The sequence below is a fragment of the Camellia sinensis genome, chromosome 6 (assembly GCF_055761805.1).
Source record: "Camellia sinensis isolate YWXY chromosome 6, ASM5576180v1, whole genome shotgun sequence".
NCBI lineage: Eukaryota > Viridiplantae > Streptophyta > Magnoliopsida > Ericales > Theaceae > Camellia > Camellia sinensis.
Window position 1 is genome coordinate 77,857,034 of NC_138966.1, and position 13,178 is coordinate 77,870,211.

At 33.0% G+C, this 13,178-nt stretch overlaps 1 protein-coding gene across 1 annotated transcript; it reads left to right on the forward strand.

Annotated features, from left to right (window-relative positions):
- Nucleotides 1–4,239: 4,239 nt before the first annotated feature.
- Nucleotides 4,240–12,552, forward strand: LOC114260270 (uncharacterized). The gene is made up of 4 exons (XM_082874035.1): nucleotides 4,240–4,704; nucleotides 7,869–8,144; nucleotides 8,404–8,541; nucleotides 10,785–12,552. Exons 1-4 carry the CDS (start codon nucleotides 4,369–4,371, stop codon nucleotides 12,330–12,332), a joined length of 2,298 nt encoding a protein of 765 aa, XP_082730161.1. The 5' UTR covers nucleotides 4,240–4,368; the 3' UTR covers nucleotides 12,333–12,552.
- Nucleotides 12,553–13,178: the final 626 nt, after the last annotated feature.

Consider the following 13,178-nt stretch of genomic DNA (forward strand, 5'->3'; position numbering starts at 1 on the left):
AATATTTAATTTAAATTTTTGCGCATTAAATTTTTTTGATTATTTACATTATTTAAATATTAAAAATAAAAATAAAATTAAAATTAAAATTAAATTTATAAAAAAATTCAAACTCTATTTTATAAAAATATTTTAAAATATTTTAATTTTTTTGTTATGTATTTGGTTATGATTTGAATGTAGAGTTATGAAAGTAATATGGATTTTCGAATTATGTGTTTGGTTATGAGTTTTCAAAATAATTTCTTAATTATGTATTTAAATTTTTTTAATTTTTTTGTTAAAATAATTTTTTGAATATTTATTTTAAATTTTTTACTTATTCAACTTTTTAGATTATTTACATTATTTAAATATTTAAAATAAAATTAAAATTAAAATTAAAATTAAAATTTGAATAAAAATAAAAATTATATTAAATATTTAAAAATAAATTAAAATTAAATAAAAATAAAATACGCAGGACAATATAATAAATATTTTATGTGTTTAATTACGATTTGAGTGTAGAGTTGTTTTCAAATTGAAAATATTAAATTATCCAATATTAACATTATTTAATATTAACATTATTTAAATTATTTAAAATTAAAAAAAAATTATCCAAATTCGGTCGTCCACGGAGGCTGACGTGGAGGACCACTTTCATTGCCACAGGTACAGGTTGAACATAAGGGGTAGTTTGGTAATTGAATAGTAAGACACATTATCAAAACAACAATGGTAGAGGGCCCAAATTTTGTGGCTCAAATGTGGCTCAAATGGCCAAAACGACGTCGTTTTGAGTACAAAACAACATCAAAATGGCCAAAACGACGTCGTTTTGGCCATTTGAGCCATATTTGAGCCACAGAATTAGGGCCCCCAAACATTTTTCTTATCAAAAAGTCAAAAAACTCTTCCCAAATCAAATTTTTTAATCCAAACTAAAATAATTAAAAAAACTAAAAAATTAAAAAGACAACCCATTTTTCAACCGAAGGCTAAAATAACAACTTGACACCCACGTTCTACCGAACTCGCAGCATTAGGCGGATCACAGCTGGACTGAAGAAGCCTTGCGTCAAAATAGTAGTATTGCTCTGCCGCCAGTCCACTCACTACCAGTCCACATTAATCACCCAATGGCAGTGGCAGGGGAGAAATTATTGATTGCCCCATGGCAAATTTTGGCATGTCTAACTTAAGTATTATTAATTAAAATAATGAGTTCTAATATTTATTTATCTCTTTTAAAGAGATAATTAGATATTTATTCAAGTATGAATACTCTTAAAATAATAAATAAATTCTTAATAATAGGGTTGTTTGGCAACTTTGAAAAAATAATTAAAAAGTAATTAAAAAGTAAACAAAATAAAAATTATATACAAAATTTTTTATGTTTATTGTATATTTTTTTGTAAAAAATTATAAACTACAATTAAAATTTTTCACATTATATTTTAACAGAAAAAATTATTAAAAAAACTACTTTCCAAATGATCACACACCCTAAAAAGTATTTCTTAATGAACAAAAAATTTGTTACAAATTTTACATAATACTTACATTAATTTAAAGACTCACTGTATAAAATCCACACTGAAGTCAATATTGTACAGAACTTTTGGAATTTTTTTGGAATTTCTGGCATTTGTGTCAAAAATAAATAAATAATAAAACTGCATTTTGGTGTTAGAAATACCAAAAAATTACAGTTGAATTTTTTTTTTAAAAAAAAAAGAAAGAAAGGTGCAACTCATTTTTTTTTAACCCCCACTTATTTGAATTTTTTCTTACCAAAATTGCTCCTCATATATTTTGTTCTTTGAATCCCACTGTAATCCCAACTATATCTCATTTCTTTGACACTCGCACTTTTGATATATATATACATATATATATATTTTTTTTTTTGTCTTTTCACATCCAACAACCCTCTAATGCCCTTTCTTGCTAGTGGTGGTTGAGATAGAGCGGGAGTAGGTGCTACTGGCAACATTTCTTGACAAATAATTGTAAGTAGATTGAATGTGTGTAATTTAAAACGATACTACCTATCTTCCTCTTGAATTTACTAATGTATCATTTCCTCTTTCATTTTATCATTCTCCTTTACAACTACAATGACCAGCCACTATAAACAATCTCTTCTCATCTTTCCCACTACCACTGCCAACCTTCTCTATCATCTCCAACCCTTCTTTCGCCATGGTTACTACTATTACCATCCTTTTCACTACCTCTATCGCTTTTCAGCCACTTTTAGCCCTTGATCTCTTTCCATCCAACAACCATTTTCACACAAAAATTAACCATCACAAACGTTACAAACTTTATCAACCCCTCCTCATCATGACCAAAAATCGTAACACATAGGTTACATTTGCCCCAAGTATAAGTCACATCTATACAAAAAAACAATGAGGATTGGAAATTTTAGAGTTTGACAAGAACTTATTGTGGACAAATATGCTAGGCCAAATAATAACAAAAGAGACCAACAATATTATGAAATTTTCAAATAATTTGAGTTTGATAAATTTATTTCAAAATCACATAATTTTGACCAAAAAAAAAAAAGGCATAATATACACTCAACTAAACCATTTCAAAAGTTATTTTATGCTTTATTTGGAAAATTAGATTTATAGTAACTTTTTTTTATAAATTATCACATCACAATCTCTATTTTTTATACATATTTTCATAAAAAATTAATTAACAAATTTTCAACTGAACCTTGTTCGCATACTTGAAAAATGTTTGAACAAAATATATTTATTATTTAGTTATTTCAATTTAATATATATACATATATATATGGGTAAATTACACTGACACTCTTGAGATTTGGTCAAATTACATTTCACCCCTGATATTTTGGAAATTATATTTTTATCTCTGTAATTAATAATCTCATTTCACAAATCTCTCTATTTATATAAAAAGTAACAACTCCTACTAAAAAAATAAAGAAAATATATTGAAAGAAAAAGTAAAGTTAAAGAAAAAAAAATGTAAAAAAAGAAAAGAAAAAAGAGAGTATATAAATTTAATATTTTTTTTATTTAAATAATTATAATAACAAAAAAATTAATGTAATTATCTAAACGTCAAAAATAATATATATTAAATTTAAATCTCGAAAATATAAAGTCTCGTTTGACAAATGATTATTTTAACTTAAAATTTAAAAAGTTATTAAAAAAAATTAAAAAATCAACAATTTATACTAAAAAATTAAAGATTTCATTTTCACTTTTTCTTTTATTTATCATTTTGTAAAAAATTAAAAATTCATCTTAAAAATTTTAATCTTTTTTAATTAATATTTTAACTAAAAAATTATTAAAATAGTCGATACCAAACGAGTCTACGTATATGTATTTTTACACAACTTGGAAAATAGGACTCCACAAACAAATTCAACCATTACTCTGGGACTCAAAAGTAAAAGTCAGATCCATCTCTGACATCGCAGTTAAAATACTCTTTAACAGTGGTTAAAGACTAAACCACATCGCCATAAATGCCCCCCTCACTGCTTCCCTCTCCTTTGTCTCTGCCGCTCACTTCTTTCACGTTTCTCTCCCCTATCTCCCCTTCCCCCTCCCTCTCGACTCTCGTGTCTAGAGAGAAAAACTAATCACCTTACTTGGTTTTCAATTTTTTTAAAATATTTTTCAAAAATTTTTATTTTCTTATTTTTTATATTTTTTTATTTTTATTGAATTTTTTTAATATTTTAAATAATTTTTTTTTTATTTTTTAGACACACTTAATATAAATATATTTAAAAAATAAAAAAATTATAAAAAAAATCTTTTAAAAATTCACTAAATATAAAAAATATAAAAATTCAATACATTTTTTATATTTTTATGTATTTATAAATTTCTTAAAATATTTTTTTATAAATTTTTTACTTTTTAAATACATTTAAGTAAGATGTATCTAAAAAAATAAAAAAATATATTTAAAATTTAAAAAATATTCACTAAAAATAAAAAAAAATATAAAAATTAAAAAAAACAACTTATTAAAAATTTAATTCAAAAAATCCAAACCAATACCAGACCGAGTGAATAAAACTATGGGTAACGCTAGAGACACCAAATTTTTTACCAAATAAATGACCAAATGTGTCACATGATGTGAGGTCGACAATTTTATGAGCCCACACCCATTATAAAACATTTAATCATTTATTTAGTAGAAAATTTAGAGTTTCTAACATTTTCTTAAAACTATTCTATTAATATCCAAACCAGCGTGACAAGCATTTAAGAGAGAGATAGTAAAGAGAGAGAGAGAGACTAGAGTAGTGAGGGCGCTGAACTCTCTACTTGCAAGTTGTAATAACCACCTCTTGTTCCGCCGGAAATGACGGTGTTCGGCCACTCAGGCGGAGGCGGAGGCGGAGGTTTTCTCGCCGGGAAGCAGGTGTTCCCTGTGGACTACGAAGCGGAGGTTTCGCAACGCCTCCTCGAAGCTTCGCACTGCAATGATCTCAAATCGGCGCTCGAATGCATCGCCGATTCGTTCGTCGATGTCAACTTCGTTGGCGCTGTGTGCTTGAAGATTCGAAAAGCGGAAGTGTCGTGTGACGACGAATCGGCGAATGCAGTTCGTGTTGAGTACGAAGAGTTCAGGACTGACGTCACGCCGTTGTTCCTCGCCGTTCATGGCGGGAATGCGATGCTCGTCAGGAAACTACTGGTTAGACTTTCCTGAACTGTATCTATTGGTTCAGTGGGGTTGAATTTGGCTTGTTGCTTGATTTCGTTTCGCTGATTTTGAAGCGTTTTATGTGTTCGTTTGCGAGTTTGTTAATCTACATTTGGTTGATCTGTATCTCAGAATCTCTCTCGTCTCGTTGTTTTATTTGAATTCCGGGTTTTTCGTTTTGCCATCCCTTTCTATTCAAAATTTGAAACCAGGTGCCTTTAGTGACTCTGCCTTTTACATTTTGAATTTTGTACTAATTTTCTGATTATAGTTTCATCGTATACTTAATTACTATGAATTGCCGGATCAGTATATCTAATTAGGCATATCAATGGGTGTGTTTGGTTTGTGTTTGCAGAGTAGTTTTTGAGGTAAAAATTATGAAAATTTGTTTGGTTGGTCTTCTTTTCTAAAATGGTTTTGAAAAATTATTTTAGAGCCAGAGTTTAAAAAAAAGGAGATTGATTTGATAGGTACGAGAGAGAGTAATTTTGAAAAGTAGATAAGCAAATAAAATTTTGAGATTTTTATTTAAAAAATTTGTTTGGTTTGATTATTCTTAAAAATTTATTTGTAGATAATTTTTTTCAAAATTTTTTCTGAAAAACAAACCTTTTTTTTTTTTTTTTCCTTAAAAGATTTTTGAAGCAAATTTTTTTTCCCTTCCTAAGCTTTTGAACAATTTTTTCTTAAGTCAATCTGCCTTTTTTTTTTTTATTTATTGATTTTTTTAATATATCTGTTTAATTACTGAAATTTGCTGGACCACGACATTTTTTTTATCATTAGCATTAGAATCAATTAATTTTTTTTGTAATATAAGCCTGAGAACGAAAGTTTGGCGTTATTTTTTGGGAAATTAGTCTTTATTGTGTTTCTTTTAGTATACATTGACTGCTTTTTTTCACTGCTGCGGTCCCATTGCAGGTTTAATATTTTTTCATTTTCATTGAAAATAAAGGAAATAAATGTTAATAGTGTGTTTGAAATCTAGATTCTATGATGATTCCTGATTTACACAAGCCATTAGAATCTTATTTTATTGGTGGATTGCATTTATTGTAGGGTGGTGGCTATTTGCACTCCACTTCTCACCAAAAGTGCTATCTAAAATAGGGCTGTTTAAATTATGTAAATTTTGCACAAATATAATTTGGCTTTTGTTGTTGTTTACCATTTTTTTAAAGTTTTTAACTACTAAAATTTGTACCTAGCAAAAAAAAAATAAAATATATATATATATATATTAAAACTTGCTGTGCAGCGGAGGATTTGAAGTACAGCGGGCGTTTATTTTTTGAAAATTAATCTTTATTCCTTTTGTTTCTTAAGGATACATTGACTGCTTTTTCCACTAATGAGGTCCCATTGCATGTTTAATATTGTTTCATTTTTCATTACAAATAAAAGAAATAAATGCTCATCTGTTTTTGAAGAGTGTTGCTATTCTGACTCAAAAATTAGATCCACTTTAGACTCGGTGATATGTCAAGTAAATAATTGGTTGATACTTACAGAATATTTAATTATTAACTAATTATCTTTTTGATATATTACGGGGTCTAGAAAATGGATTTAAAAAGTAGACATACATAATTTTCTTTTTGGAATCTAGATTCTATGACCATTCCTGATGTATAAAATCCACTCAAATCTTATTTATTTTGTTGGTGGGTTGCATTTATTTTAGAGTGGTGTTATTGGCACTCCTCTTCTAACCAACATCCTAGTTTGATTTTATTAACTTTTGCACAATTGTCAAAATTGCCACTTCTTGGAGAAAAAAGAAGCGGAATTGTACAGGTGGGGGCAAAAATTTGAATTTTGTCTAATAAAGACAAAAGCTGAAGTTGTTTTACTGAACGGAGTGTGAATAGCACCATCCTTAATTTATTTCATTTTTGTGTCATATATACTGGGAGGAATAAACTCTTTCACCCCAGAAGTAGAGTTTTTCCACTGGAATTTGCTTTGCTTTTGTCTGGTTTTATTCTTCCAGTGCAAATTTAAGTAATGCCCTAATACCAATCCTGTTCAAAGAGCTCCAGCTTCATGGTATTCTCTACATTCAGACAGAAAAATAAAAAATTCTCCCTGCTTCACTGTTTATTTTCTTTTTCTTCTTCAACTGAATGATAATAAGGCCTCGTTTGGGAACAGGCTAATTTAGTAACTTTTTGGCTATTTGGCTAAAAAGGTAGGTAAAAAAAATTTGTATGTTTGGGATGACTTTTTGGCTAATTACGAAAAGATGTGCAAAAAGTAGAGAGAAAAGAGAATCTTTGACTTTTTGGTATGAGTTGTTGGCTTTTTGGCTAATTTAGTAACTTTTTGGCTAATTGGCTAAAATAGCCTCTTGCCAAACGAGGCCTAAGTTACCGTTTGACTAATTTATTTCCAATAAAAAATGTAAAGAGTTAACTTTCTGTGTTCTTTGATTAATGAAATGCAAGTTAAAAAAATTTAAGCAGTTTGATTCTCATCTGGCTTTTTGATGTTGTTTACCATTTCTTTAGTTTCTTTTATATGTTCTTTGCTAACCTTTCCACAAATTTGTAAATTTATTGTAAAATTAATTGGTAGCAATAAGATTTTGATCTTATTTACAATGTAATAAGGAAGCAAGAGTTATTTGTTAGTGAAAAGTGAGCATATATGATTTTTTTTTTAAAATTTTTTTCTCTCATATTTGTCTTATTTTATTTCACACGGTGTTACTTGGGTATGAATTACAAAGTTTGCAAGGAAAAAATGAAGGAAATATTGTCTATAAGATAAGTTTTTTTGTATTGAGTTTGTGTCAGCAAGGCCCATTTTGGGTTGTCTCTAACAGGACTACATAGCAGCACAGATACGTGATACATAATACATTATTCCCCCTTTGCTTCATATTAATGACCTTCCATGGGTTGATACATTCTCCATTATCTGTCACAACAGTTATGTTCCCTGTTTTTGTTTGTTTGTGGCCATTATTACTTGTCCTCAATGAAGAATCCAAGGCGCTTACTATGCTGCTGGTTTTGTTGTCTTCTTAACTAATCCGTGTTAAGATTTTGAGCAATTCAAAGAATGAAAGACTAATATGTCTTCTTGTGGAGTCTTTTCATTACTTTTGCAATGTACTGAGGATTGCCATTTTAAAAAAATGATAGAGTATTGGAGCAGACGTAAACCAGAAGCTCTTCAGGGGCTTCGCAACAACAGCGGCAGTGAGGGAGGGCCATCTTGAGATTTTGGAGATCTTAGTAAAAGCTGGTGCTTCACAGCCTGCTTGTGAAGAGGCGTTGTTAGAAGCAAGTTGTCATGGGCGTGCAAGGCTTGCGGAGCTGCTCATGGGATCGGATCTGATTCGGCCCCATGTCGCGGTGCATGCTCTTGTCACTGCATGCTGCAGAGGGTTCAAGGATGTGGTGGATGCTCTCATTAAGGTAATCTTATTCATGGACTTAAAATAGGCTATTGAGCAGCAGTTTTACTATTACATACTGAAGGCATTATAGAAAACAAACATGAACTCTGAAAATACTTTCACTATCCAATCACGACAATTATTTATGTGAAACTAAAACATCATATTCAATAATAGGGGATTACCCAGGAACTAGTCAATTGGCCGAATATCTTTGTGCTTTATATCATGCTAATTTGAAATATCATTTTGAAATAATAGCCCTTTCCTATTGACAGTGTGGAGTCGATGCAAATGCAAGTGATCGGGTCTTGCTTCAATCATATAGGCCTTCTCTACACACAAATGTTGATTGTAATGCACTCGTTGCTGCCGTTGTGTCTAGGCAGATCTCTGTCGTCCGTCTGTTGCTTCACGTAAGGTTCTAATCTTGATTTTGATAATCAGTAGAATGACTCATGCATTTTAGATGTATCCTAAAGTAAATTTGCCTTTTTTTCTTCTTATAATAATTGAAGCAAAATTAATTATTTATACAGTTTTACCAGAAGAGGTGAAAAATAATGAAAAGCCTTACAATGACAAACATTTTGCATCTATTTTTGGTACACATTAACTCCAAATCATGGAAAATTATTTATTGGGAGAAATGGCATTGTTTCAAGCTAATCTCACGTCACTTGTGTCATGTGATGTGAAATTGGTCTGTGCCAATTCTACACACAAATAGTTGTTCTCATATCGCAGTCATCACATGTAAATGGGTCCCCTTCTTGGTGTTTCAACTATGAAACAGCTGGACTTTCTCTTGATGACAATTCCATGGTGCTATGATTATATATGTTCGGCACAAAAATCTCAACAGAAACTTACCTCATCTCCATGTCCTTGGTAGACCAAGTACGAATCAAGATTCTTTATGAAGAAATTTATAAAGTTAAATTGTAAAGTAAATTTTATATTGGTTCACCTAGATAGAATAACAATGTGTACTATAAATCATATTGATTAAAAGAATCCCAAATTGAAAAGGGATATTACATTTTTTTTGATCGGCAAAGTAAAAATTTCATTAACAACATGAAATTAAAGGTACAAGAAGATGGCATGTATCGAGAGAGATTCAGAAAGTACAAATTACCCCTACTACTACTACTCGCATCCATACAACCAACCCTTCGGCCTCACGGTTTTTTTTTTTTAATACAAAAAACAAAAAAAGAAAAGTTAAGAAGGACTTAACTAAAAAATAAAATACAAGAAATCCCACAAAATCTGTCCACAAAAAACCAAGCCAAATCAAAACCCAACACCAAACACCAAAGCTTTCCCGCCCACTTGCTATTTTTCAAACTAAAGCTTTCCACCTGTGCTGCCTCAACTCCCAACGCCTTCTTACTACACACCCACGCCCGACAACACCCAACACCCACCTGTGCTACACGCCCAAACCTATGCTTTCCACCTGTTTACACCTACCGAGAATATTCACCGGCCGGAAAGCTCCATAGCCAACAACTCCATGGCTGAAAAACTCCCTTACCTGACATATCCAAGCTGCTAAACTCCCAATGCCCAGCCAAAACCCACATGCTGCTACACTCCCAAAGCCCAGCCACGTCCTTACCAATGCAAACCTGCTGCAATCACTCCCAAAGCCCAGCCACGACTTCACCCAGCCCAGCCCAGCCACAACATCTCCAAGCAAACCTGCTACAACCTAAGCTGCTGAATCGATCGAGCACTCAAAGCATCCGAACACACCCATACACTCCCATGGTCGAAACACTGCCATCTCCACTTCTCGACACCTATGGTCGAAACAACCGAAACACCGAAAACACACCCGCACAATTGGACGGCATTCACCCCTCTAACTCCCATATGCATAGAAGTGCTCGAATGAAATCTTCCATAGACACAACTGGACGGCGTACACCTCCATAGATCTGAGCTGAGAACACCCCTCAAACTTCCACTTGCAAAGAAGCGCCCGAGTGAACAACCTAACCAGATCTGGATCGTCCTCTTTGCCGACCCAGTGAACAACCAAAACGTTCACCAAAACACTCCAAAGACCAAGCCAAATCTACGGCAGCCCGCACATCACCAGTGGGAAAATAATGGGGGAATCAAGTTTATTACAGCCAAACACAATAAAAGAGCTGGGCCAGCCGACCTCCATAGCCAAAGGCGGGCGGCCGGCTGGCCCCAAAGTGAGGCCTGAGAAGGAGGTTTTTAGAGAGAGAGAGGTTTTTAGAGAGATGTTTTCGTTGTCTGCCACGAAAAAAGGGATATTACATGTCAGTGGTCTTTTCAAAAAGTACTTAATATTTATGGAAAAGTTGATAGTTTTAATGTTTTAATATGTATAAAGTTTTTCATTAATATGTAAATATTTTTTCAAAACTCGGTTTGATTTGATATTTTTTCAATTAATACCCCCTTACCCTTGCACTTTGATTGCGTAGTATAAAAATCATCTCATATAAAAACATGGATGCACTTACTTTACAGTTAATTCTACAAAAGTTCAGAAGATTTAGAAAGTGACGACATTTAAAATCCTTCTTATTTTATATATAAAATAAAAGAATGTTCTTTTCTTCCCTCCTATGACTAACCTCTCTTCACTCCTCTCCCATAATGGTAAAACAAGGCTAGTGCCAGAACAGACATCAAAGTTCAACTGGGGGCATGGTCATGGGATACAGTTTCAGGCGAAGAGTTTCGAGTGGGTGCAGGACTAGCAGAGCCCTACCCCATCACCTGGTGCGCTGTGGAGTATTTTGAGCACACTGGTACTATCCTGCGCATGCTCCTCCAACAAGTCTCATCCGATGCCACTCACCTTGGAAGAAACCTCCTCCACCATGCCATTCTCTGCGGCAATGCTGGAGCTGTCAACGTGCTTTTGAATTGCGGTGCAAATGTAGAATCTCCTGTTAAAACAACCCAGAAAACTGAGTTCCATCCAATACACATGGCTGCCCGTCTTGGATACTCAACTGTGCTCCAGTGCCTAATTGACTATGGCTGTGATATGAACTCGAGGACAGATACAGGTGATAGTGCTCTGATGATCTCTGCAAAACATAAGAGGGATGAATGTATCAAAGTATTGGCCATAGCTGGTGCTGATTTTGGTTTGGTGAATATAGCAGGTCAGTCTGTGTATTCAATCGCAGGGTCGAACCAATGGCCTCTTTGTTTTCAACAAGCCGTGCTAGATGTAATTAGGGCTGGAAAGGTTCCGAAATCAAGTAACGTGTCAATTTTTTCACCTTTAATGTTTGTAGCTCGATTGGGTGATATTCAAGCCTTGGAAGCCCTAATTGGGCGATCAGAAATCGATCTTGATTATCAGGATGATAGGGGTTTCTCTGCAGTCATGGTTACCGCTATGGAAGGTCATGTTGAAGCTTTCCGGTTGCTTGTATATGCTGGGGCTGATGTTAAGCTGTGCAACAAATCTGGTGAGACTGCTATTACCTTATCCGAATTCAACCAAAATCGCGATCTATTTGAGAAAGTAATGCTCGAATTCGCTCTTGAAAAGGGTAACCGCAATGGCGGAGGTTTTTACGCCCTACATTGTGCAGCCCGCCGTGGAGACTTAGACGCAGTGAGATTATTGATGCATAAGGGTTATGATGTAAATGTCCTTGATGGGGATGGCTACACGCCACTCATGTTGGCAGCAAGGGAAGGCCATGGAAGCACTTGTCGGCTCTTGATTAAATCAGGAGCACGATGTGACTTGAAGAATGTTAAGGGCGAAACTGCAGTCTCACTTGCAAGGAACAATGGCAGTCATGATGCAGTACCGGTGATACTCGATGAGCTTGCTCGGAAACTGGTGTTGAGTGGCGCTATCGTGATGAAGCATACAAAAGGGGGAAAAGGAGCTCCGCATAGTAAAGTTCTTCAAATGATGGAGGCTACCGGGGTATTGAGGTGGGGGAATTCAAGCCGGAGGAACGTGATATGCCGAGAGATTGAGGTGGGACCGAGCTTGAATTTTAAGAGGCTGAGGCTGAGGCTGAGGCAGAGGAAGGGGGATGCGGATGAAGCTGGAGTGTTTCGGGTGGTGACTACGAAGAACAAGGAAGTGCATTTTGTGTGCGAGGGTGGGTTTGAGACGGCGGAGATGTGGGTGAGGGGGATACAGCTTGTGACAAGGGAAGCTGTTTCTGGTAAGAAGTAGAGGGAAGGGAACCATAATGGAGAGAGGGTATGACTAGGAATCTAGTATATTTATCCCCCCAAAAACAGGAGACTAGGAATCGAGCTTGCATAGATGTTTGGGGAAGTACTTTTTTGTCTCCAAGTGCTTGGAACTATTTCCTGTTTTCACTGTACAAATTTTGACAACCCTAGTTGTAAATGTATTTTGGAAGTGAAAGCATGGATTATAAATTTAAGTAGCCATTTGTGAAAGAGAAAATGAAAAATATATTTACATCAAATTAGTTAAATTTTTATTTTTCTATTTTAGTCAATCACTTTTTCAAGTAAATCCTTTAACAAGCTCTCTATTTATTTGTTTATTTTTGCTTTATATTATTATTATTTTAGTTGCAGATTAATATTGAAGAGAGGGATTGTAGCATCCTTATCCAATATTTTATAATAATGATAGAATACTACTCTTCTCTTTACTTTTCTTTTCTTGTTTTGAATATAATATTTTGTAATAACTTTTACCAATGTTCACCATTTCATGCATTATAAATATATTAATTTAATACGTTTCATTAGTTATATTTTATAATAAATTTATAACCGTGTCATATATCACCGAAATAGTTTATCGTTACCTTCTACGCACTATTATGTTGATATATTTCACTATTTATTATTAAATTTGGTGAGTCTTATATATATATATATATATAATTTTTGTTGCATCAACACATTTAGGAAGTGAAATAAAATTGATGATAAATAACATTTTTCTATTTATTGAAAAAAAAAAAAGTGATTGAGACATAAAATATAATAATTTTAACATTATTAAATATTTTATAATTTAAAATTATTTGTGGAGTTG

Bases quoted from the DNA above. Each gene is read 5' to 3' on its own strand.
- LOC114260270 (XM_082874035.1), top strand. From the start codon at position 4,369: ATGACGGTGTTCGGCCACTCAGGCGGAGGCGGAGGCGGAGGTTTTCTC. The intron at 4,705-7,868 runs GTTAGACTTTCC...AAAAAATGATAG, and splicing joins TGCTCGTCAGGAAACTACTG to AGTATTGGAGCAGACGTAAA. The intron at 8,542-10,784 runs GTAAGGTTCTAA...TGGTAAAACAAG, and splicing joins TCGTCCGTCTGTTGCTTCAC to GCTAGTGCCAGAACAGACAT.